Source organism: Centrocercus urophasianus, unplaced genomic scaffold (genome assembly GCF_019232065.1).
Source record: "Centrocercus urophasianus isolate 14NV4802_14NV808 unplaced genomic scaffold, USGS_Curo_1.0 seq_14, whole genome shotgun sequence".
NCBI classification, from domain to species: domain Eukaryota; kingdom Metazoa; phylum Chordata; class Aves; order Galliformes; family Phasianidae; genus Centrocercus; species Centrocercus urophasianus.
The window spans coordinates 743,964-765,988 of record NW_024884586.1 but is presented as its reverse complement, the minus strand read 5'-3'; the positions used below and the strand labels follow the sequence as shown (position 1 = coordinate 765,988).

General features: G+C 36.1%; 1 protein-coding gene across 4 annotated transcripts in view; it reads left to right on the top strand.

The window, feature by feature from the left end:
* Window positions 1-21,152, top strand: part of FAR1 (fatty acyl-CoA reductase 1) — a 33,717-nt gene extending 12,565 nt beyond the window's left edge. For 3 of the 4 annotated variants that reach the window (XM_042813989.1, XM_042813986.1, XM_042813988.1), the window contains exons 5-13: window positions 2,592-2,771; window positions 4,475-4,652; window positions 5,649-5,693; window positions 5,814-5,932; window positions 6,499-6,566; window positions 8,021-8,192; window positions 14,147-14,276; window positions 16,366-16,493; window positions 18,305-21,152. In XM_042813989.1, coding sequence (XP_042669923.1) covers window positions 2,592-2,771; window positions 4,475-4,652; window positions 5,649-5,693; window positions 5,814-5,932; window positions 6,499-6,566; window positions 8,021-8,192; window positions 14,147-14,276; window positions 16,366-16,493; window positions 18,305-18,467 — 1,183 coding nt within the window. In that variant the 3' untranslated portion in view covers window positions 18,468-21,152. Of the gene's footprint in view, window positions 1-2,591; window positions 2,772-4,474; window positions 4,653-5,648; window positions 5,694-5,813; window positions 5,933-6,498; window positions 6,567-8,020; window positions 8,193-8,513; window positions 8,686-14,146; window positions 14,277-16,365; window positions 16,494-18,304 lie in introns of all 4 variants that reach the window. The other variant, XM_042813987.1, reaches the window with a different exon arrangement.
* The last annotated feature ends 873 nt before the right edge of the window (window positions 21,153-22,025 follow it).

Sequence of the window (22,025 nt, the reverse complement as noted above, 5' to 3'; positions counted from 1 at the left end):
TGCTGAAGGCTCCCTTATTTAACTAGAGGCCTTTGCCTAATTTTCAAAGCCCTTCTTGAATGGAAGTGGTTGAGAAGAAGCTTGGAGATACAGTTGCTTTTCTTAGTCTTCCTTCATGCATTGCTCCAATTTCTGGGAGAGCTGGAGAGGATGTAAATAAGCTGTAGCTCTATAGTGTGTACTGTGTTCATTACTCATACTGGAGTTTGTGTGTAAGAGGGAATACAAACAGTTCCAGTACTTGATTTATTTCCTTGAGGAACAAAAGAGCAGATTAAATAACTTCAGAAAGTCATTCAGTAAGAAGAGTGGAAGTTTGCAGAGGTTGGAATAGGGAGAATTAGAAATCGGTTGAAAACTGCAAGTGGAATAGCTTTCATCTTGTACGGAAAGGAATTGTACTAAGGAAATAATACAATAAAGGCTCACAAAAGCAAGAAAATTCTTCTGAAGCAGTGTATGGGAACTGCTGAGTCATGGCCTGAATCTCTGGTTGATCACCTGAGGTGAGCAATGAGTTAGGCAAAGCAGATAATAATAACAAAAAGAGAATAGATAGAAAGCTTACCTGTATCCTGGGCTCACTCACAAAACTCCAGCAGAGCAGATCTCCAGAAGAGATCCTTCCTCACTGGCAGTCAGCTCTTAAATAGGTCTTGGAGAGGTGCAGCCAGGCTCCACCCCTTCCTGCAGCACAGGTGAATTGCCTTCACCTGTGCTCCTGTGGCTGACTCCTTGCTTGCCTCAGGTGATCAGTCAGAGGTTCAGGCCATGACTCAGCAGTTCCCAAACAAACAGATATTATGATCTTGTGGTAAACAGCTCAAATTTCTATGAAGAGAATGTTGAGTTGTTAAAAATGTTGGCACTGCCTCTCTGAAAGTGCTGTCCTGTATACTGGAATAGTAGAAGGTAGCCCATTTTTATCACTGCTCTACTGCCTTAGAATGCTAGGGAGCTGCCAACCTGTCAGAGGCCTAAAGGAGTCTGCAGCAATTTGAAAGTCTAGTGAAATGGGCTTTTGATGCAGTTAAGCCTCTGGCAATTTCCACTCGAGGGTGCAGTGCACTGTTTACACAGCAGAAAACGAACACTTATTAGGATGGGTTTGGGGCTGGAGCACCTAGCAGATGTGCCAGAATATTTCTTTTTTTAAATCAGCCTTCATCAGATCTTTATTAACAGGAGTAAATGATGTAAAGGTGCTTAACACCATAATGTGGGAGTTACCTCCTTTCTGGTGGTAAAGGCTCACTGCCTTTCTTCCAAGGAAACTAACTTGCTGTGGCTGCACTTCCTGTTTGAGACTTCACTTGATAGAATTAATATGTTTTTAGAGGAATATAGTAGTTGCTCTTTAGTCATTATGTAATAAATTGGGCAAAAACTTACATAGCATGTGCTTCTTCCAATGGGCTTCAAAATAACTTAGCTAGGGGTCAGCAGTAGGAATGAAACCAAGGAAGTGAAATACTTGAGGCTTATTTTGAAACTCTTCCTAATTTGCCTGAAAGCTGCCTGCATCACTGTACAGATATTATCATCATTAACTTTTTACTTGGTCTTCCTTAAAGAGGAAGTGAGTACTAAGAACAACACTGTTTTAAACAGAGTAACTTATTTGGAGGTAATATTTTTGAATGGTGTTTATTGCTTTAGAACAGTTCCGTGGCTGCTGTCCCCTAATGTTTCGGTGATAATATGTGATAAAGCAGCCTTAATCTTGTTTTTCCCTCCCTAAAATAAACATTTTGTTAATGTAACACTGTGGGGAAAAAGGTTTGGCAAAGCTTGATTTAGCAGCATTCTTGAATCTTAGTTGATTAGTGTGTTGTATACAAGAATGCTGGCTCCCATAGTAAGTTCTGTAGACTGAAGAGAATATCTGGAATGTATAAAACAATCACAGAAGTTGATCATTAAGGTGTTTTATGATGTGGTGCAAAATGTGTAAGAGACTAGGTGTATCTCTGTGGCATCCTTAAGGGTGCTGTTTTTATGAGAAGCAGTTAAATTAGAGAGATGGAAGTATGTGGTATGGTATTTCAATCCTTCTTATTTGTTCTTCTTTATGTAATCCTTTTGTGCTACTGAGTCTTCAGCTGTCCTACAAGAAAATACTAGCCAAATCCAAATTATTAGCTCTCTAAGCCTTCCTCCTGAGGTGTTGACTTAACTTGAACTAGGAAGTTTAAAGCTGCTGTTAAAATTGACAGCCGTCTCATACAGTAGCTGGGTGTTCTGTTGTATCTCTTTTTCCTTTGCATCTTCTGAAAAATTTACTGTATTAGGGTTTAGCTTGAGGAAGCCAAAAGTATGCTGACTTTGCCTATCTTACCAATAAGAACAGGGTAGAACTTAAAGAAAAGTATCTTGAACATTGAGAGAAATTTCTACATAGACTGTGCCATATTTTTATGAGCAGAAGGTTATGATACTGTACATGGGGTAAGGAAGTAAGTCAGGAATGTTAGAAATACCACATATCTGTCACTAGGTATTTAGGAAAGAATTAGTGGATTGACTCGTTTTTTCTTTATGCATTTTTTGTGTATTGCTTTTTACTGATTAACTTTCTTTTTAATCAACAGAGATGCCGTTCAGTTAAATGTGCTTTCCACAAAGCAGCTCCTTTCTTTGGCACAGCAAATGACGAATCTAGAAGTATTCATGCATGTTTCCACTGCATATGCATATTGCAATCGAAAACATATTGAGGAAATTGTTTATCCACCTCCTGTTGATCCCAAGAAGTTGATGGATTCTCTTGAGTATGTGTTATGCTTTACTAATCTAATTCAGGAATCTTTATTTGCTTTCTAGTAGTGAAGTATCAAACAGTTAAGAAACAGAACCTAAGAAACAAGTTTATGTTGTCCTGTTAATCTGAAGTATGACTGACACTACCCTTTTCTGTAAAGGAAACAAGCTGAGGTTTCATGGTCACTTAAAGCTGAGCTCGGTATGGAGTAGTATTGAATCTTATAAGGAAATCTTGTCATTAAAAAAAAAAAAAAGTATTGCATGATATGGAATGGAGTCTGGAACATAATAGAGATCTCTAGGTGATAAATAATGCATTTATTGTCTAAGCCTCCAGAGTAAGTGGGGTAAACTGAGCTTCTTGTGTGCTGCCACTGGAAGGATGTTTTTGCACTCTGTCTTATTAGCCCTGGAGCTTGTGGAATTGTGTGGCTAGGCTGTTAGGAACCCCTCTGTCCCAGCTTGCTTTAGAGGTGTATGATCACTTAACCCAACATTGAAGGTAATTCTGGGACTTGTAATTTTATCAGCTTTTTAGCTTATTAATGCTGGGAACCTCACTGTCCCTATTCCAAAGAGGTTTTTGCAGAGGCTCTTCAGTACAGAAGTATAGAGTATAATAAATGAGTGAATCAGACAAGAACTTAACTAGTTTATGCTTCTTCAGGTGGACTTCAAAACATGCAGCCCTTCTCTCTTTTGCTCATGGAGTGAATTTTCCATTTCAGTCTGTATGCTCTTTTAAAATACAAACAAGGCATGATAGTAACTTTTATAATAAATAGCAAGGATTTCTTAAAAACAAGCTTTTATATTTAACTAAGCTTATAAATATAGTGTCTACAGTATACCGTATGAAATGTTTGCAGAAGTGTTTTGGAACTAGCCACGTGTTCTGGTTTGGAAAAACAAGTTTCTGTTCTTAATATTTGCACTCAGATGCTCAAGTTTTATAGTTTAATTTAAAGCCAAATGAGCATGAAAATCAGTATTAGCAGTCTTATGTAAGCTAGTGATAGTGTCAATAAACCATCCTAACTACACTGCTGTTGTAGGCTCTCATATTAAACTTTCTTCCTTAAGCTCTTCTTTCAGACCAGTTCTGTAAATATGCAGTTGTTGTTAAGAAAAATAAGTAGAAGACGGGCTTTGTTACACTTGATATTTTTCTGTCATCTTTCAAAAATTAACCTTTAGTTTAAATAAGCAAAAATCCTGGCTCTTTTATTTTCTTAAATTATATTTTGGAAGCTATAGATTTTTTTTTTAAAGCCAAACCCTATATAATCTGACAGCAAATTCTGATAAACAAATACTTATGGAAATGTTTTACAATTTCTAAGTTTAATGTGAAAGTATGTGGCTTGCAGAATTCAGTGGGAGCTGGATTTAGGTTCAGAGACTCAAGCTGAGATTTAAAATATACAGATTTAGTGTTACCTAGTGGGGTTATTGCAGACACAGGAAATATGGAACCGAATTGTTAATTATTACCTATGTTTCTTTGCAGAATTTCTTATTTGTGTGTGCTTATGCAGGTTCTTGGGGAGTGCTTACACATTGTTTTTCCTGGGTGATATTTTGAAAAGATGGGATAGAAGTTTTACTTTCAGAAGTCTTTTTTATTTATTTAGATTTCCTTTTTTCCTCTCACTTTCTCCAGTGAAACAGTGTACATTTATTTACACTTTCTTTTATTTTGTTTCTTTAGGTGGATGGATGATAGCCTAGTAAATGATATTACTCCTAAACTTATAGGTGACAGGCCTAACACCTACACATATACAAAAGCCTTAGCTGAATATGTAGTACAGCAAGAAGGTGCAAGACTGAACACTGCCATTATAAGGCCATCTATTGTTGGTGCTAGCTGGAAGGAGCCTTTTCCTGTAAGTTACTGAGTTTTCATCTGTCTGTCTTGCTTGTAAACTGTAGTATGTACTGACAGCTTGTGTGTGTAGTGAACTTTGTAGAAGAAAACCTTTTAGATTTCAGAGCTGTGGCTTGATTTGCTTCTGGTTAACAGCTATGATAGAAAAGACATCAAACAGGATACTCGCATGTATTGGATGTATAGGGATGTAAATTACTTCTAAATGTGGAACAGCATACTTATGTCACAATGGGAGACACGATTTCACATGTAAAAATCTTTTGCAACCATTTTCCTTCTTGAGGGTGCTTTAACATGTCAATAGCTATGAAGTGTCACTAAGGAAAGTAGGGTGTGTGGCACATAAGACAAGTGGAGTCAAAACACTGAACCAAGCTTCGTAATGGCAGGGAATGACATGCATTGTATGTGCTCTATACTATATATTGATATATGTATAGTATAATATTTATGCCATATGCTTCCTCGTGTATGGGAGACACTGCTGGAATAGCTTCAGTTCAACTAAATATTTCTTAACTACTCAATAATACATATAATTGACACCACAAATCTGGAGTATGTATGTGTCAGAACAATTCGTACATAATGTCTAAATGTTGGCTTTAAAGTTAAGTGAAAATGTTCTCTACTTGGAAAAAAACAAAACAAAACACACCAAAACCCTCACAAGAGTTTGCAGTTTTGTTGGCAACTATTGGACTGAGTTGATGGAAGTTTTCTAAAAATATAAATATTTGGGACACAAACGTGTAGTGCATTTTATTAACTGTAAGAAATAAGCAAATGAATAATTCACTTAAAAGGACCAGTGAAACTACAGAGGCCGATTATCTGTATTATAGGATGTTATGTTACCTGATTTTACTTTGGGTGAGCTTCATTTAGGTGTATGAAAACTAATAAGTCTTTTGAGTTAACTTGACAAATTTTCACTTAAAATTGTTGACTTTGCTAACTCAAACTTTTTCCTCCCAACTGTTCACGATAGGGATGGATTGATAACTTCAATGGACCTAGTGGTCTCTTCATTGCTGTAAGTAATTTCTTAATATGAAATTACTTTAAAAATATTTAATATTAATAATTCTTCCATTTAGAAGCTTCGTGTGTTTTACTGGTGCATTTTTTTGTCTCTTTATTTTGTTTTTTTAAGGCAGGAAAAGGAATTCTTCGAACAATGAGAGCTTCCAATGGTGCAGTAGCAGATCTTGTTCCAGTAGATGTTGTTGTCAATATGACACTGGCTGCAGCTTGGTATTCTGGAGTTAATAGGTACAGCAAGTGACAGTAAAGATTGCTAAGTGTTTTGAAGTGATGGTACTAATCATTCTGATACTTAATCAGTGTTCTGCTGTTCCCACAGGATAAAGGGCTTTAAGATTCTAACAGTGTTAGTCCATCAGTGTGTAACTTAAAGCGATGATTAGCACTTCATAGTGAAGGGGAAGATAACACCTATGATACTACTGTATAAGCTATACTTAAGTAATTCTTCCTGAGCCTTGTTGTGACCATTGTAATTTACAGTAATTAGAAAAAGCCTTCTGTGGTGGAGAAAATTGTTCACACACAGTGTGTGTGTATACACGCATATGCATATATATATATATATATATATGCATTAGTTAAAGATGGATTTAAATACTGGAAGAATTTAATAGGAAGCAAAAAAACTAATATGAGGCTGACAATTTGTTTTAAATAATTTATGTTACTGGTTAGGTTAACTTCAGGTATGATTTTTGGTGTTATGGCAGCTTTTTTCCTCCTCTCCCATCTTCCTTTTTAAAAACTTATTTGTTCTTTAACTTATTGGTTTTTTTTTTTTTCTCTTCCAGACCAAGAAATATCATGGTATATAACTGTACAACAGGTGGCACCAACCCTTTCCACTGGAGTGAAGTTGGTATGCCATGTTTTTTTTATAAACTTTAACAGAAAACTAAGGTCAAGTTGGGGAAGGGGAGGGGGGAAATCAGTAGGTCATGTTGCCTTTCTGTTGTTGAAACTAGTATAATAGCCATGCCTCTCAATTTTGCAGCGCCTTGTGCTTTTTCATTCTCTTCTGTATTTTGCATGGTTTTTTTTTTTTTATAAATATCTTTTATTATGTGTGCTTGATGCTGCCACAGCCTGATCTGTGCAGTGTGGGTAGTACACAAAGAAGAGCACTGCTGAGAGGAGAAGTAGTGATTGTGGATTTAATGCCAACCTCACTGTAAACACGTGGGTAAATAGTTCAAAATTAGAAGTACTTTGTGCAGCTGCATAATTGAGAGGTATGATAGTAGTTTGGCACTTGAAGCTTCTTGTTTCTAGCTTCAGGTTGTTTTTTTTTTTTTAATGGCTGTTTTAATTACCTGACAGTTACATGACACTACTTAAGCAGAGGGAAAAGACATCTTTAAGAAAGCATGGGCACCTATTTTCAACTCTTAGATATTCTGACTAAAATGTAACCCATGTGCCAGGAACTCTGTAGTGGTTCTTATAATAAACACCGTGCCAGCAGGTTTACCTTGCTAAACGTTTGTTAGCTCTCCAGTTTTTAGAAACAGAGTTCCTAAGGTTAGTTTATTTTCTTCTCTGTATCTTAATTACTTAAATCCATATTATTTCTCTTGACTACTTTCTTCATGCTTTTACTTACTTTTGCCCATTTTATTTATCTATATTTATAAACCTTATTGCTTCAGCTCAACTTGGAAAATTGCTGACTTCATTTATATCCCAATTTTACTGGAGTGTTACACTCTATAAGTAACAGCGTAAAATTGCAGGAGATGATTGCAAAGACCAAGTGAATTTCAAGATAACTGTTAAAGATGTGCATGTCCACCATGCACAGAATTTTCAGGTTGTCAAATTTCAGTTTCTCGAAGTCCAGTCCTAACAGCGTTTCATAAAAGTGATTGAATATGGCAACTTGTAGGAAGTGTAATTTGGAATGCGCTTGAGATGTTTGCCTAATCCTCAGTCTGTTTTCAAAAGTATTTTTATACAAGTCTAGAATAGGCTTTATGAAATACAGAGGAATTTTTAAATAGCTTTACATGCTATATTATTAACTGAATTCTTGAAATCAACTTATTGTGTAGGGAAGAGGAACAGAAAGAGAGAAGCTATAGTAAAATACTACTGAAGATAAAAGCATAAAAGGCCTCTTGATATAACACGAACCAGTTTAACAGTATCTTAAGTTAAAAGCTTAACTGTTTTAGTTTTTGTGATTTGTAGAAGAGCTAGGGTGGTTATTTGAATGGCATACTGAAGTAGGTATTGTACACTGTAATATTCTCTGAAAACCATTGAATTTTACATGGTTACTATCAAAGCTGTTACGCAACTTTTCTTTCTCAGAGTACCATGTAATTTCTACTTTCAAGAGGAATCCTCTCGAACAGGCCTTCAGACGGCCCAATGTAAATCTAACTTCCAATCACCTTTTATATCATTACTGGATTGCTGTAAGCCATAAGGCCCCAGCATTCCTGTATGATATCTACCTCAGGATTACTGGAAGAAGTCCAAGGTAATGATGACTAGCTCTGTCTTATCTGTTCCTCTGACTTTTAAACAAAGCTATGCTTGCAGTATGATGATGTATATTCATTTTCTTCTCCTGAATGCTTTGTGACTAAAACTCAGCTTTTTTTTTATCCTTTTGTCTCTGAGAATAGGTCATTGAATTTGAAGTGAGTTTTAAACTTTCTAGCAAAAATGAGGATGTTTTGTTGAATATTTTGCTTGGGGGGGGTTGAGTAGTCAGGGTAAAAAGAATATAAAATACAGCAAATGTTCGTTCATAAACGATAAGTATTAAAAATATGTTGATCCTTATTTTTTCCTACAGCATACCACCTATATTTGAATTACAAGACAAATCCATTAGATGGTGCAGTAAGGCACCCTAGCATTGTTCTTTGTTCCAATCCTCTTTTACATCAGTATCGGACTGCAGTTCGCCATATACTGCCTGCAATTTCGTATGATGTGTTGCTCAAATTGACAGGTCATAAGCCATGGTAAGAAGGACAGGGCTAGAAGTGTCTTTGTTGGCAAGGTGGTGGAGGCTTGTGAAGAGGATGTGGCATGGGTTCTGTCTAGATTTACTAACTGTGAGCAATAACAATCCGTTGACTGCATTTCCACTCTGCAAAGTGGTTGGCATTAAGATTGTTGTTGCTTTTATAAACTGAAAATGGAAGGGAGATCACTAATAACTGCAAGTTATTCTTGTATATGATACAGACTGATCTGGTATGCTTTGTATCATCTCAACCTTCCATTCAGTTTATAGTAATTACTAGCTGGCTAACTTCTGCAGTGGTGAAAATAGCGTAATCCTGCTAAATAGGCCAACCTAGATTACATAGAAGGAATATGTGACATCACTGCAATTTGTTTCAGATTTTCCAAGCCGTATGATCTTAACTCATTGTATATATTATGTTTTCAAAAGTATTCGTCTTCAGACTCTAAAATCTCCACTGTGGTGACAGTGTATTAAGACAAGTGAGTATTCTTTCATTGTCTGTAGTCTAGGTCTGTCTTAGGAGGGGAAAAAAAGTCATGTAACAGGTTTGGCATTGGATCAATAAAAGAAGCCATGTAAGTGGTTGGTAAGAGAAAACTTCTAGACCGATCTGGATTCTTTTGTTCCCAGCCTACTCACTGGTGTAATACAGCAGCAGTAGTGATGGGAAGCTGTGCCTGTATAGTAAGCTCCCCATGTCATTTAAACTCCACAGATCAAACAAAGGCTTTCAGCGTGAGTCCTCAGCTGTTTTGATTCTTCAGTAATATCAATATTTTTGAGTAATTTGTAGAGATTCCCTGAAAGATATGAAGATTTTATCACTTGCTAAAAATAACTGCTATAAAAACCAACCTGCTATCATACAAGCAGGAAATAATACTGCTAGAATGTTGTCAGTGTTTAACCAGTGGGATAGTAACTCAGATCCAAGGCAGTAAATATTAACACGTTGTTTAGATCGCTTTTACATTTGTAATGTTGGAAATATTGAGTCTTGTTTTTTGTTCCTCCTGGAGCTCTTATTTGGACACCAAACACACATTTTAGAACCTTAATCAGTAGTAGTGTAGTTGATGATGTGGAAAATTTATCTTCCTGCCTGTGAAGTATTAGTGAGTTCTAGCAGTTGGTTTAGTATAGTTGTAGGTGGGCAGGCTTCCTACTGTGCACAAGATCTTCAATTTGTTGGGGAAAAAAAAAGTTCAACTAAATTTAAAAAAAAAAAAAAAAAAAAAAAAAAAAAAAGCTGTAATGTTTAATTTAGTTGCTTGGAGAAAAAGCTGAAAAGTTTGACACCCAGTACATTTAAAGGAATATATGTTTAATGATACAGTGTTTCTTTTTTTTGTTTTTAAGCTTTTTTTTTAAATGAGAGCCTGTTTTAGGACAGTGTAAGGGAACTTATTTAAATGCAAAGGAGACATGCGGTTTTAAGTCCTAATGGGCCTCTTGTGTTATTGAATAACAGACAAAATGGAGCCAGATCTCTATTCTTGTCCAGCTTTGTTTCTAATTTCTTGGCTGTAAGTATTTTGAAACCTGTTTTAACTGGCACATTGGAGAGAACACTGGTAAAGGAGTGTACTTCTGCTGCTGTGGTCGTTGTGTCTCATTGACCTCTGATTTTAATTACCAGGTGACATGCATTAGGAAACCTCTTAAGCCTTGGAAACACAATTGGAGATTGTTGAATTTGTTATACTGCTTTTAAAGAAGTAATACTTCTATAATGCGGAATGAGGAAGGGCTAGCTTAATCTCAAGTGCAACATTTATCCACCTTGATTTAGCATGAATGATTTGACTGGTATAGTAAAAAGGTGATAAAATTGGCACAAGCATTTCTGAATAACCAGCTTGACTTCACATGGTACATAGCCTACCCTCTCTCTGTCTATATACACTTCTGAGATGTTTATTGCATATGATGTAGAAAAAACTAAATAACAAAATTAACACAGATTGAACTGCACTATTGCCATACTGTCAGCATATTTGACTGTTTCTGAATAAGAGACAGTTAGCAGGTAGAACTAGATCAGACCTAGGACCACTTGCAACTAACAGATTATGCTAATAATAATTAAAAATTCCAAAAATAACCAACAAACAGAAAGATTGTTTTATGAGGTTTTTTTTGAAGACTTGGCTTTTTGAAGTCTTTTTGTGATATGAAATTCATCTTCTATGCAGTACTTGTAGAAGCAGTTAAAGTTTTTAGTGAGAGAGGAGATTTTTTTAATTGCTTTTGCTTCCAGTTAAACCTTCTTCTATTTAACAGTTCTGTATTAATAACAGTTGAGGAAAATAAAGAAAAAAATGTATGTAATGTTCCTTCTAAATTTTGTGAGTGTTAAAACTACAGTAAGGATTGAATGGCATAGTGAGGATTTAATCTTTCAGATGGCTGAAGACTTTTTTTAGTTATATTTTGTATATTTGTGTAGTATAGTATTGTGTAGTTATATAAATAGTGGTAATAGTCTTCACTGTCCAAGTTCGATAGCATTGTCAGTGGTTTGCTGTGTGTACTTAGTTGCATAGCACAGCTTATTTGTCGACTAATAAACTTTAATATAAGGCGTAGTAGATGCTTCCAATTTTGTAACATTGCATAGCACTTGTAACAGCAGAACCTTATTATAAAAAGCTCAGTATGTTTGAAATATTTAAGCACTTGAAAATAGGCACTCAAAGATCCTTCCGATTAGTCTGGAAGAATACAGCAATATTAAAGCTGTAATTGAGGGATTTTTTTCCAGCAGTTCATTTTCTGTTGCTACTTAGATGGCTGAAGAGAAAGTGGAGCTGATGAATTTGGGGAGGTGTAAAGAGAATTTTAATTAAAGCTTACTAAGATTAACATAAACCACCCTCGACGTAGTCACTGCCTCTTGGGAAGACTTTGAAGAAAAATTGTGCGCTTTCAGGAATGAGAGCTGCTAGGAAAGAATTCCAGTTAGTCTTAAACATCAAAGCTTAAAGATAAATGACAACCTGTTTCATTTGACAAACGGGGAAGCTTGCTTAGTGTAGCTCAGAGAAATCTTAATTTTCTTCATCTCTAATACCTTGTGCTGAGCTTTGAATATTGACAGCACGTACATCTATTGAAGGATCAATCTGTATCTGAGTTCAGAACTTTTTAGACTTAAGTCAGTAGGTTGTATTTAAGACTTGTTCAAAATGCAGTTGAAGCCTTAAGCCAGGCTACTTTTTATTTTCTGGTGTAGAAACATGCCTCCTAGAATTGTAAATGCTTGATTTGTGTAAGTGTTGTTTCCATCTTTTAATTCTTAACGTGATTTCTAAACCGGTTGTATTTTGTATGTATCTTGTTCAAAGGACATTAGAGACTGGCTGAAGGCAAAACTCTGGCTTGTACAGTGAATGCCTTATGTGTTGCTATACTGACTTGCTGACTGCTCTTAGTATTCAGTTCCATGTTATCAGCAGGTCTGGTTTTTCTGTCTTCAGTTTGTAAAGAGGATGTGATACAGTGTTTGCTGCCCTGACTGGTTATATTTTTTATATCAAAGAACTGTAGCTAATTGCTGTCTGCGGAACAACCTATGAACTGTATTTTTGAAAGTTCCATTAAATATTTTACATATTCTTCTTTCAGTTATCTGTATATTCCTATTTGCAGGAGAAATATGGTGCTGTTCAAGTTTTAAAATACCTTTACCAAAAGGCCTAGTCTGCTAGAACTATTCAGGCATCCACTAAATTACTTGCTTTACTGACATGTTTGAATGTAAGAGGTTCCTTTTTTTTTCTTTTTTTTAAAGTAGTTTCTTGTTGATTTAGTGCGAGTTAATAAGCTGTTGCTGAGGAGGTTGGTCTTCTGCCATCCCTTAGCTGCAAGCTCCTGCCACTTCCCTCTTGTGAGGTCTAGCAATTCAGAGAACATAGAGACATTTATTTTGGCTGATGTAACAAGAAACTAACCCTACAAAGAAAAGGAACAGTCTCCACTGATTATATGAATCATCAGCTGATTCTGTGGTCAGTCACTAAATTCAATGTGAGAGAGAGAGAGAGAGAGAGAGAGAGAGAGCGAGCAAGTCTGCAGATGAGGTAAAAGAATCTTCTTTGGCTACCTGAGCTGTATGTATTTTTATTTAGTTAGCTTCGCTATGCATTATAACATACACATAAGCAGATAGAATAACATTCTGTGTCTTAGAAAAAGAGATAAAAACAATGTTTGGCCTGCACCAAACTTCAAATTTACATTTATCTGCTCAAATTTTCAGTTACACTGTTTAGCATTTTGCAGGAACACAAATCATATTGGGGAAGTGTTTGTACTTTTTGTACATCAGATATGCTCTGCGTTTTCAGTCATCTCTATCATTTTTATTAGTCCATTAAAATCAAAAAAGAGGCAGTATTAATATTCACTTAGGAGTGAGATACTGGCTGTTAATGTTAGTCGTGCAATGCAAAATATGTTGGTCAGGTGACTTTCTGAGAATGTGCTGTATCTGTCCTAGAAGTATGAATGCACTTAGGTGACTTTCAGGGAAAAAGAGGTGACTTATTGCTGCTGTGAATTCTTTTGAACAAAGCTTAGCTTCAGAAAGCCATTTCCTGTTATTGCTGGGTTGTTCTGCTTTCTTAGCTTTTTCCACACACCACTTTTTATATCTGCTTAAAATGAACAGTGTGTCCTGCTATAAGGAAGCAGTTCTGTCAAATGGAAATACCTCAAGTCCCCAAAGCAAAAATGTAGTAGCATTTGGATATGTGAGTACTAACTACATACTAAAATTAAGTGACCATCTCTAGCACTGTAACGCTTGCAAAATTCCTGCATTTACAGCAGGAAAATTCTTTCACATGAGACTAAATAGCTCACTTTTTGGGTTTACTTCATATACTCTGATTAAAGGGAAACTTGCCCAAATTGATTCTTATAGCATTGTTTCTCTGTACTGTGAGTTATATTCTTGCAGAATTGCAGTCTGCATAATGAAGCATAATGGAAGGTATTTCTGCATATTTTGAAGTAACCTGGAACTGATCGCCTAAGTAGCAGGATCTGCTGTGGTCTTTCCCGTTGCTGTGGAAGCTGTAGGGGTTAAGGGGAAAAGCTGAATTTCTGTTTATTCTAATCATTGATCTTGTATTTTGTTATTGATAATAACGAAACTGGTTTGAAGACTTGCATAGTGTGCCAGAGGACTAGGGAAGCTTTCTCCCTTGTTATATGAAACGTGCTCTGCACTGTGCAACTTGGTTTTAAATACTTTCATCAAGTTAATTGTTAATTTATGCTGAAGTGAAAAGCATTAAATATTATATTATGGGGTTTTTTTTAGATACTTTAATGTAGGGGAATGGAGTTAGAGAGTAATGAAACTTACTATCTTCTGGTTTGTTTTTCTTGTTTGAACTCATGTTTATTGCTGTAACCTGTGCATTCCATTCCTTGGACTGTAGGATGATGAAAACAATAACACGTCTGCATAAGGCAATGGTATTCTTAGAATACTTTACAAGCAATTCTTGGATCTGGAATACTGAAAATATGACTATGCTAATGAATCAACTAAGCCCTGAAGACAAAAAGGCAAGTAGCTGTGTGATGTGAATGGGGAAACTGAAACTGAAATGCAGGTGTACTGGTTTAAGATAAACTGAATTGGAAATACCTCTTACTGTAATGCAGAATAGAGCATGGTGCTGAATTGATTCTGGAGATTCCTGCCACGTCTTTTTGGATGTATTAGGTTGTCTGTGTGTTTATTTCTTATAAGCTGAATCAGCAATGTCATAAGAGATTACAAAGGGCAGGACCTGTGGCAGAAGACATGATAGAAAAGACTTTTAGGGTGACTTGATCTTGTACTCAGGTCTTGCTCTCTGTATCAACCAAGTGATTGAGCTGTTAGGCTTGAATACACCATGAATAAAACAATGCTTTGTTTTATTAGCACTGTCTCTTCTGAGGAATAGGAGTAGGTTTTGTTGGACTTCTTTGCTTTGTGGTTTTCAAACCAGTAACAACTGCGTACATCTTTCATACCTCAGCAAGACAGCTGCATATTTAAATCCTTTCATTTGCTGTCTGACTGAAATTGCTCCATGCAGAGGGGTAGATGTACCAGCAGAAGGGATACAGAGAAGGTGGTTAAGGAAGAAGGAAAAACTGTTGTTGAGCCAGAGGGTCTGAGTAAGTGTGAATGAAATTTCTCGTAAGAGCTGTCTTACTGTTCTTGCAGTCTAGCCCTTCTGCCCTTCTGGGTTTTGAAGGTTAGTTTTTTCAAGGTGGAGTTTTTATGCTTAATAACAGTGCGTACATAGTTCCACTGGGTCTCTAACTATGCTTTTATAGCATAAGCTGTAGTTGATTTCTGACTTGGCCTGTTTGGTGTAATTTTGCCATGTGTCACATTTTTCAAACCATAGTCAATACAGTATTGACAGTAGTTAGCATTAGATTTCTCAGCTCTTCTCACTGCTTGAACTCTTTCTGATCTTTCACTACATTAAAGAAATTCATTACAGTGAGTGCCTATAGCATGAGCTTACGAACTGGAAGGGATTTGTCAGGGAAGGCAGTAGAACTTTCAGAAGCTATAAGCAAGCAGTCATGTTAGTTCACAATTTCACAAGACAGGCCTACTAGGCAGCTTCTTATGGAGCACTGTTTTGAGTATTTTGGTTCAGAATCTGTGAGCTTATTGTCTTTATTAGAAATTACCTGGCTATTGTGGAATCTTTTGAGATGACATAGATACCATTGAGAAACTTGAGTTGTGAATGTTCCACAATAACTTCTGTAAATGTTCATGTGGTTGTTTGTAAAACACAGCTGTACAACTTCAAGAACGGTTAAAAACTGCATTTATCAGTGAACAGAGTGTTCTTATTCTACAGCATATAAGAATTATTTCCTGGCTGAAAAAGAAACATCTAATAGAAAATAGAGTGGGATTCTGTATGGACAGATGGAATAGCAGTGCACTTTGAAACTGAGGGAAGAACATTACTGATGAGGAAAAGACATGATGTGATGGAAGTTCAAGAGATTGTATGGGAAGCTGGTAGTTGAGTTGCAAACAGGATCTAACTCTATATCATTCTTACAGTTAAGGAGAAGAAAATTTGAATTTATTTGCAAGGAAGTCAACTGATCATAGAATCACAGAATGGCTTGGGTTGGAAGGGATCTCAAGGATCATCAAGTTCCAACTGCCCTGCCGCATGCAGGGCCTCCAACCTCCACATTTATCACTAGACCAGGCTGCATAGGGCCTTGAATGCCCCCGGAGACACAGCATCCCCTGCCTCTCTGGGCAGCTGTTCCAGCACCTCACCACTCTCATAGGAAAGAACTTCCCCCTGACACCCAACCTAAATCTCCCCTCCCTTAACTTAAAACCATTTCCCCTTGTCCTGCTTTTGTCTACCCTTGTAAAGAGTTGACTCCTCTCCTGTTTGTAGGCTTCTTTTAGGTACTGGGTGGTTGCAGTGAGGTCACCCAGCAGCCTTCTCTTCTCCAAGCTGAGCAAGCTCAGCTTCCTCAGCCTGTCTTCAAAGGGGTAGTGCTCCAGCCCTCTGGTCATCTTTGTTCTTTAAATTTTTATCAAAAATAGCATTTTATTTTATTTTTTTTTTTTAAGGCAATTAACAGTGAAAGCTTTTGTTTTATGCAGACTTTTAATTTTGATGTTCGACAACTACATTGGGCAGAATACATGGAAAACTACTGCATGGGAACAAAGAAATATGTGTTGAATGAAGAAATGTCTGGCCTCCCTGCTGCTAGGAAACACTTAAATAAGTATGTATTCGTTTTTATGGTTTTATTCTGTTTTCCTGCATTTCTCCTGTCCACATCAAGTTTTGCTTTTCAGTTTTGTGACTTAGCTGTTACAGCTTCTATATAGGTCTGCTGGGTTAGTTCTGTCCTAGTGTGATTGAAGCAGTCTATAGTTTTCTTCATTCTTTTGTTGGTCTTGTATTATTCTCACTACTAGTAATTTCAGTATGTCTGGGATCATGGCTATAGTTCCAATTGCTAGTATATACTGTGTAATCTATACCTCTGGTTTTTAATAAGGGTCCATTTTGGAAGGCCTAAAAAAAAGTAGACTGTTAAACAAGATCAGAATGGCTTGTGCAATCGCAGAGGTTTAATACAACAATCGTGGTTTACTTTGGAAACGGACAAAGGCATGTATGGACCCCAGTACAGGGCAGGAAACTTCGGTGTTCCTTCAAGATGGCTTCTCTTAGCCTCTTAGGTGTTTGTTAGCTCCTCCACTTAGGGTGCATTGTTACTGTTTAGATCTTTACTGGCATATACAGACTTTTTTCTTCTAGATGGTCTTCTGAAGAAATTGACATGAATGATTTCAGTGTTGAGAATTTTGGCCAAACTTGCCTGCGCTATCCTAAGAGATGGCTGTAAAGGCCACATGTGGCATAGCAATGTGCTAATCTGGTTTTGATAAATAGTCACTTTAGTTCAGGTATGTTGTAAGTGTGAATGTCACATTTGTAGGCAGCTTATGGGAATTTTGGATTTAAATGCCATTCAGAAATGTGCTGGAGTTATTCTTTGTACGAAGGCTTATACCAAAATAACATGAGAAAATAGTCTTGGAATGCCATCTGATCATCTCAATTCTGTTTAGAGAAGGATTATGTTGCCTGAGGGTTAGACTCCAGCATATCTTTAGTCCAAGGTATTGTATTTGTCTCTTTTGTTACCATTTAACACTAAACTCTAGCTAATCTGAAGTTGAGAAGACTATTTTCAATACTGACAAGACACAGGAACCTAAGGAAACTGGCTTCTCTAGGAAACTGAGCAGAATACTTTCTTAAATATAGAAGTGGTCTTTTTTTAATTTGTGTAATATGGAAGCAGACTATATTTGCATAATTAAGCTATGTAGAGTAAGGCCTGGGCATAAGATCTAGTATGCCTGTACAGCTATGTAAGTGAGTATTTTCGTAGGGTTGCCTAAAAAATACAAATTGGCATGGTCTGCTGAATCAGAGAGGTCTCTCCTTTGTCTAAGCAATTTGTGCAAATTCTGGTTTATTATGGAGTTTCTATATTTACTCATGAGACAATAGCAAAAATTCCCAATTGCCCTAAATATGCAGTATGCCCTAAATATTATGTTTCCCTAATTTTTAAATATCCTTACCTGAGAAGAAGTCTAATGTTGCAGTGGACATCGTGGACTGTATTTCATGAGAAATTTTCTCATGTCTCTGCTTGCTCAGTTTTAAATACACGGAGGAGTGAAGATGATAGTGTTAAATAGACTGGTTTTGAATTTATGGCAACCACTTTTATGTAAGTTAGTATGTGTGACCTTGACACTAGGAGGTTTTATTCATCAACTATGAAGCAGATGTATATTTATTTAACTACAGGACTGACATTTTAATTTTCATGTGTTTCTCTTTGAACAGTAAACTGTGAAAAAGTCTGCTTGGTCCTCAACTGACTAGCTTCAGACACTAATTTAATATGACTGGAATAGTGTGTCTTGAGATGAGTAGATAAATGTTTTTTTTTTCCCTGTAGGCCGCTCTATCTTGGCTTTTACATTTTCTTTTTTTTTTCCTTCTTAGGTTGAGGAATATACGCTATGGATTCAATACAATTCTGGTGATCCTGATTTGGCGCATCTTTATTGCAAGATCACAAATGGCAAGAAATATCTGGTACTTTGTGGTTAGTCTGTGCTACAAGTTCCTCTCCTACTTCAGAGCCTCCAGTACTATGAGATACTGAAGAACAAGAATTTAGCATTAGGGCATCTATGCATATAGCAGCAGTCTAACTACACAAAATCTGTTACATGTAATCATCTCACATTTTGTAAAAACATTATTTTAAATTGGAGTGCAAAATACATAGTATGGTATATGTAAAGTTAGTTATATATCTTCCTGAAAACAGAAAATAAAATGTTCAAGTGCCAGGCTGAATTGACTTTAGGCAAGTATTTAACTTTTTAACCTGAGCAGAACATTTTAGACCACTGACCAACGTAACTGTGCAGTTCGGGACATTTTTGATTGAAATCTGCCTTAACATAATTTTATTTTTATTCCACATTGAGAAAGGTGAATATTGATACAAGATTTGCTAGTTACTGTAGACCTATTTATTTGAAATCCTGCTAAATTGCAAAGGGTTTTACAGTCGCCACAGTGCATAAATGCTGGTGGATCTCCTGGAAAAACTATTTTTGCCACTTCTTGTCTTCTCAAAGTAAGATTGTAATGATGACTACTTGTCTTTACGAGAAAGTCCCCTCCCTTTGTTACAGAAAGGCCTTTTTTGTGATCTGGTTTTAGGTGTGATTCAGTTTCATGCTCAAAATTGACCCCATCCTACTTGAGTTTATGTCAACATGACCAATTTGCTTTTCTGAAAGCAGAATTGATCCTATCATTGAATAGATAAAAGGAATATAGCCCTGAGGGGGGAAAAAGTGATCATTCACCATCCTTTTTTTTTTTTTTTCTGTTGGTAACACAGAGCCAGCACTTGATTGTTACAGTTCTGACTCCAAAACGTAAATGTATTTGAGAGGAGTTTATTATGCTTGATAGTTATTCATAGTACTGGTAACTGTAGTTGGACAAACTGTAGGGTTTTGTTGAGATATACCTGTTCGTAAATTTCTGCATGGTGTTAGTGAGTACTTCATGAATGAATAATTCTTGAAATTAAGCGATGAAAAATTCCATGCATGCATAACACCATTGCCTAAGCACTCTTTCTCATTTTTGCCCCAATAAAACCTTTGTTTTGCTGGGCAAGCAGAACAAGAAGCATCGTGCTTCAGAATGGAAATATCTTAACAGTTCTTCTATGATTTAGTTTAAATTATTAGGTTTGAATATGAAGTGTTTTGCTGCGTTTAATTCATTCTGGTAGGTAAAACTCATCAAAATAGCAAATTGTAAGAAAAGACTGAATTCCTGTTAAAGGCAATAAGTAAAGGTCCCTTGAAATTTTTGTTACATAGAACTCTACTTAAGAACAGTCATTTTCCTCTTATTGATGCACTGACCAGCACCCTTGCCCAGTGTTTTTCATTAAAATCAGTTTATACTGTATGTTAATATGTTCTTGAATCTGCTTGAAAAAAACAAATAATGACTTAATTACACAAGAGCTAAATTATACTTGCCCTTGGTAGTTGTCCTATTTGAATTAAGTATGTAAAGAACTTATTTTGCTATTCTTGTGGAAACTCCTTACTTTAAGGAGAACACCTTTCATGCAGGTGTATATCTCATTTTGAAAAGACAATGGCTTCCTTGTTGAAGCTAAGTATTCTGTAGTAAGTAGTTAAGCTGTAATTCCTTTTTAAAATGATCTGTGTATGTGTATATGCACACACACACACACACACACACACACACACACACAGCTTGTGATGAAAAGCCTAAATGGTCTAGGACCACACCTTGTGTGAGAGACCTCTGGCTGTGGCTGAAAATAAATTATGGCTTCTATGACTGAGGATGTTACACTTTAACAAATGCATTAGGTGTATTACATTTTTAGTTACCTCTCCAAGTACCTTACTAGACCTGAAAGTATGCTTAAGCGTTCCTGCACTGTAGACTTTTTCAGAGGTGCCTACAATCCAATGATGTCCTCATCTCATGTTGGCATGTGACTGAAGTTTGCAAAAAAGACAAGTACATCATTGTCCAAAAATAATTTCTGTGCAACAGCTCAATTAAAAAATTTGTTTTTCATAGTCATTACTACATGTGATACCTTTAACGTTGATCTCTTAATAATGCAAACTATGAAGCCAATGAATTGATTATTTCTGGTTCATAGCTGCTTAGGAATCTACTCTTGAATACATAACTGGAGGAAAGGACACTTCACCTCTACTCTTTAAGCATTTAACAGTTTAGAAACTCAGATTTTTTTCTCTTTGGAGTCCATGGTTATCTGTTGACTATTGGTATCTTAAACTCATCAGTCATCCTATTTAATTGATGATAGATTTAGTGTCACATTTATTACGTTACTTATGTTGCTTCCTGTGGTCAGTCTGTGAAATTCTAGTTGAACGTACTGTTTTCTTTCCATATCAGGACCCTGTTCTATTGCAGTTCTTCAATGTTTGCACGTAATAAATGTTGGTCAGAAATAGACTGGAACTTTGTTTTGATACAGGAAGCTGGATTCGCTGTACTGAATAGCAAATAACAGGAGGTATTCCAATTGGTTAAGTAAGAAGAGCAATTGAAACAACATGATCACTTAACAGTTACAGGTATTAAAATTTGGGACCAGGAAAAATTATATTTTCCTGTAATGTTTTTCTGCTGTAGGAACAGATGTTCAGAAACAAATGCTAAATCTGTGAGCTTTTATAAGACAAACAGAAATATTGGGTGCCTTTGTTTGTAAACCAAAAAATAAACAAATCGCTGAAAAGTGTTGTGTTGATTGTATTTTTGCCCTCTAAGTTTTTGTTATATTTCTGCATGTTTTTAGTGTAATTTGTGGAAAATAACTGAATAGCGTGAATTCTAGTTTTTATACTCATGAACATTTTTTTTTCCCTGATGAGTCTTTGAAAATCAAGTTAGTGACAGACTTCATTTTTAGTAAAAAAGCCAAACGAAACAACAATAAAAAACACAGAAACAAATGTCAGCTTAAACTTTGGTGAGCTGATATCAAAATGCATGGTGTTTGGTCATAGAAACTTTATTTTAAACTTCAAATAGCTTTCTCTTAGCTTTTTTTAATTTGTAATATCAGTTATGTGTTTATTTAGATGGCTTCTTTTTCACATAGCTTAAAAGGGCACTTTGGATTGGCAGTAGCTGGCACGTGGATTAATATTTCAAGGAATTCTAAGCAATCATAGCTGTTGCAGCATTTTGATTTGGTGGTCAGTCAGGGGAAGGTAGCATTAACTTCGTGCATTACCTAAATTGTTTGTTTTTTTAACCTCCTGAGTTGCTTCAGATAACTTTGTCCACCTTTCTGTCTGGAGTTGATTGTAAGTTAAAGGCTACTTTAACGAATATGACTCACTGAGATAACCACTAATTATGCATTTGGCGTCTCTGGAATATGGGATAATGATGGTAATGAAAATTTTAAAGTGTGTGTGCATGCATGTGTTCTTACATCAGTTATATCCGTTAGCTGCAAGAGTAATGTTTATTATCAGAAGCCCTTTATTTCATTCTAACAGAATTATTTCTTTCAGGGTGGTAATTTTCTAGTTATTCTAGCTTAGGAAAAACTAATATCCTCAGGTAGAAGCAAGGCCTCTTGTTTCTGTGTGGACAAGTG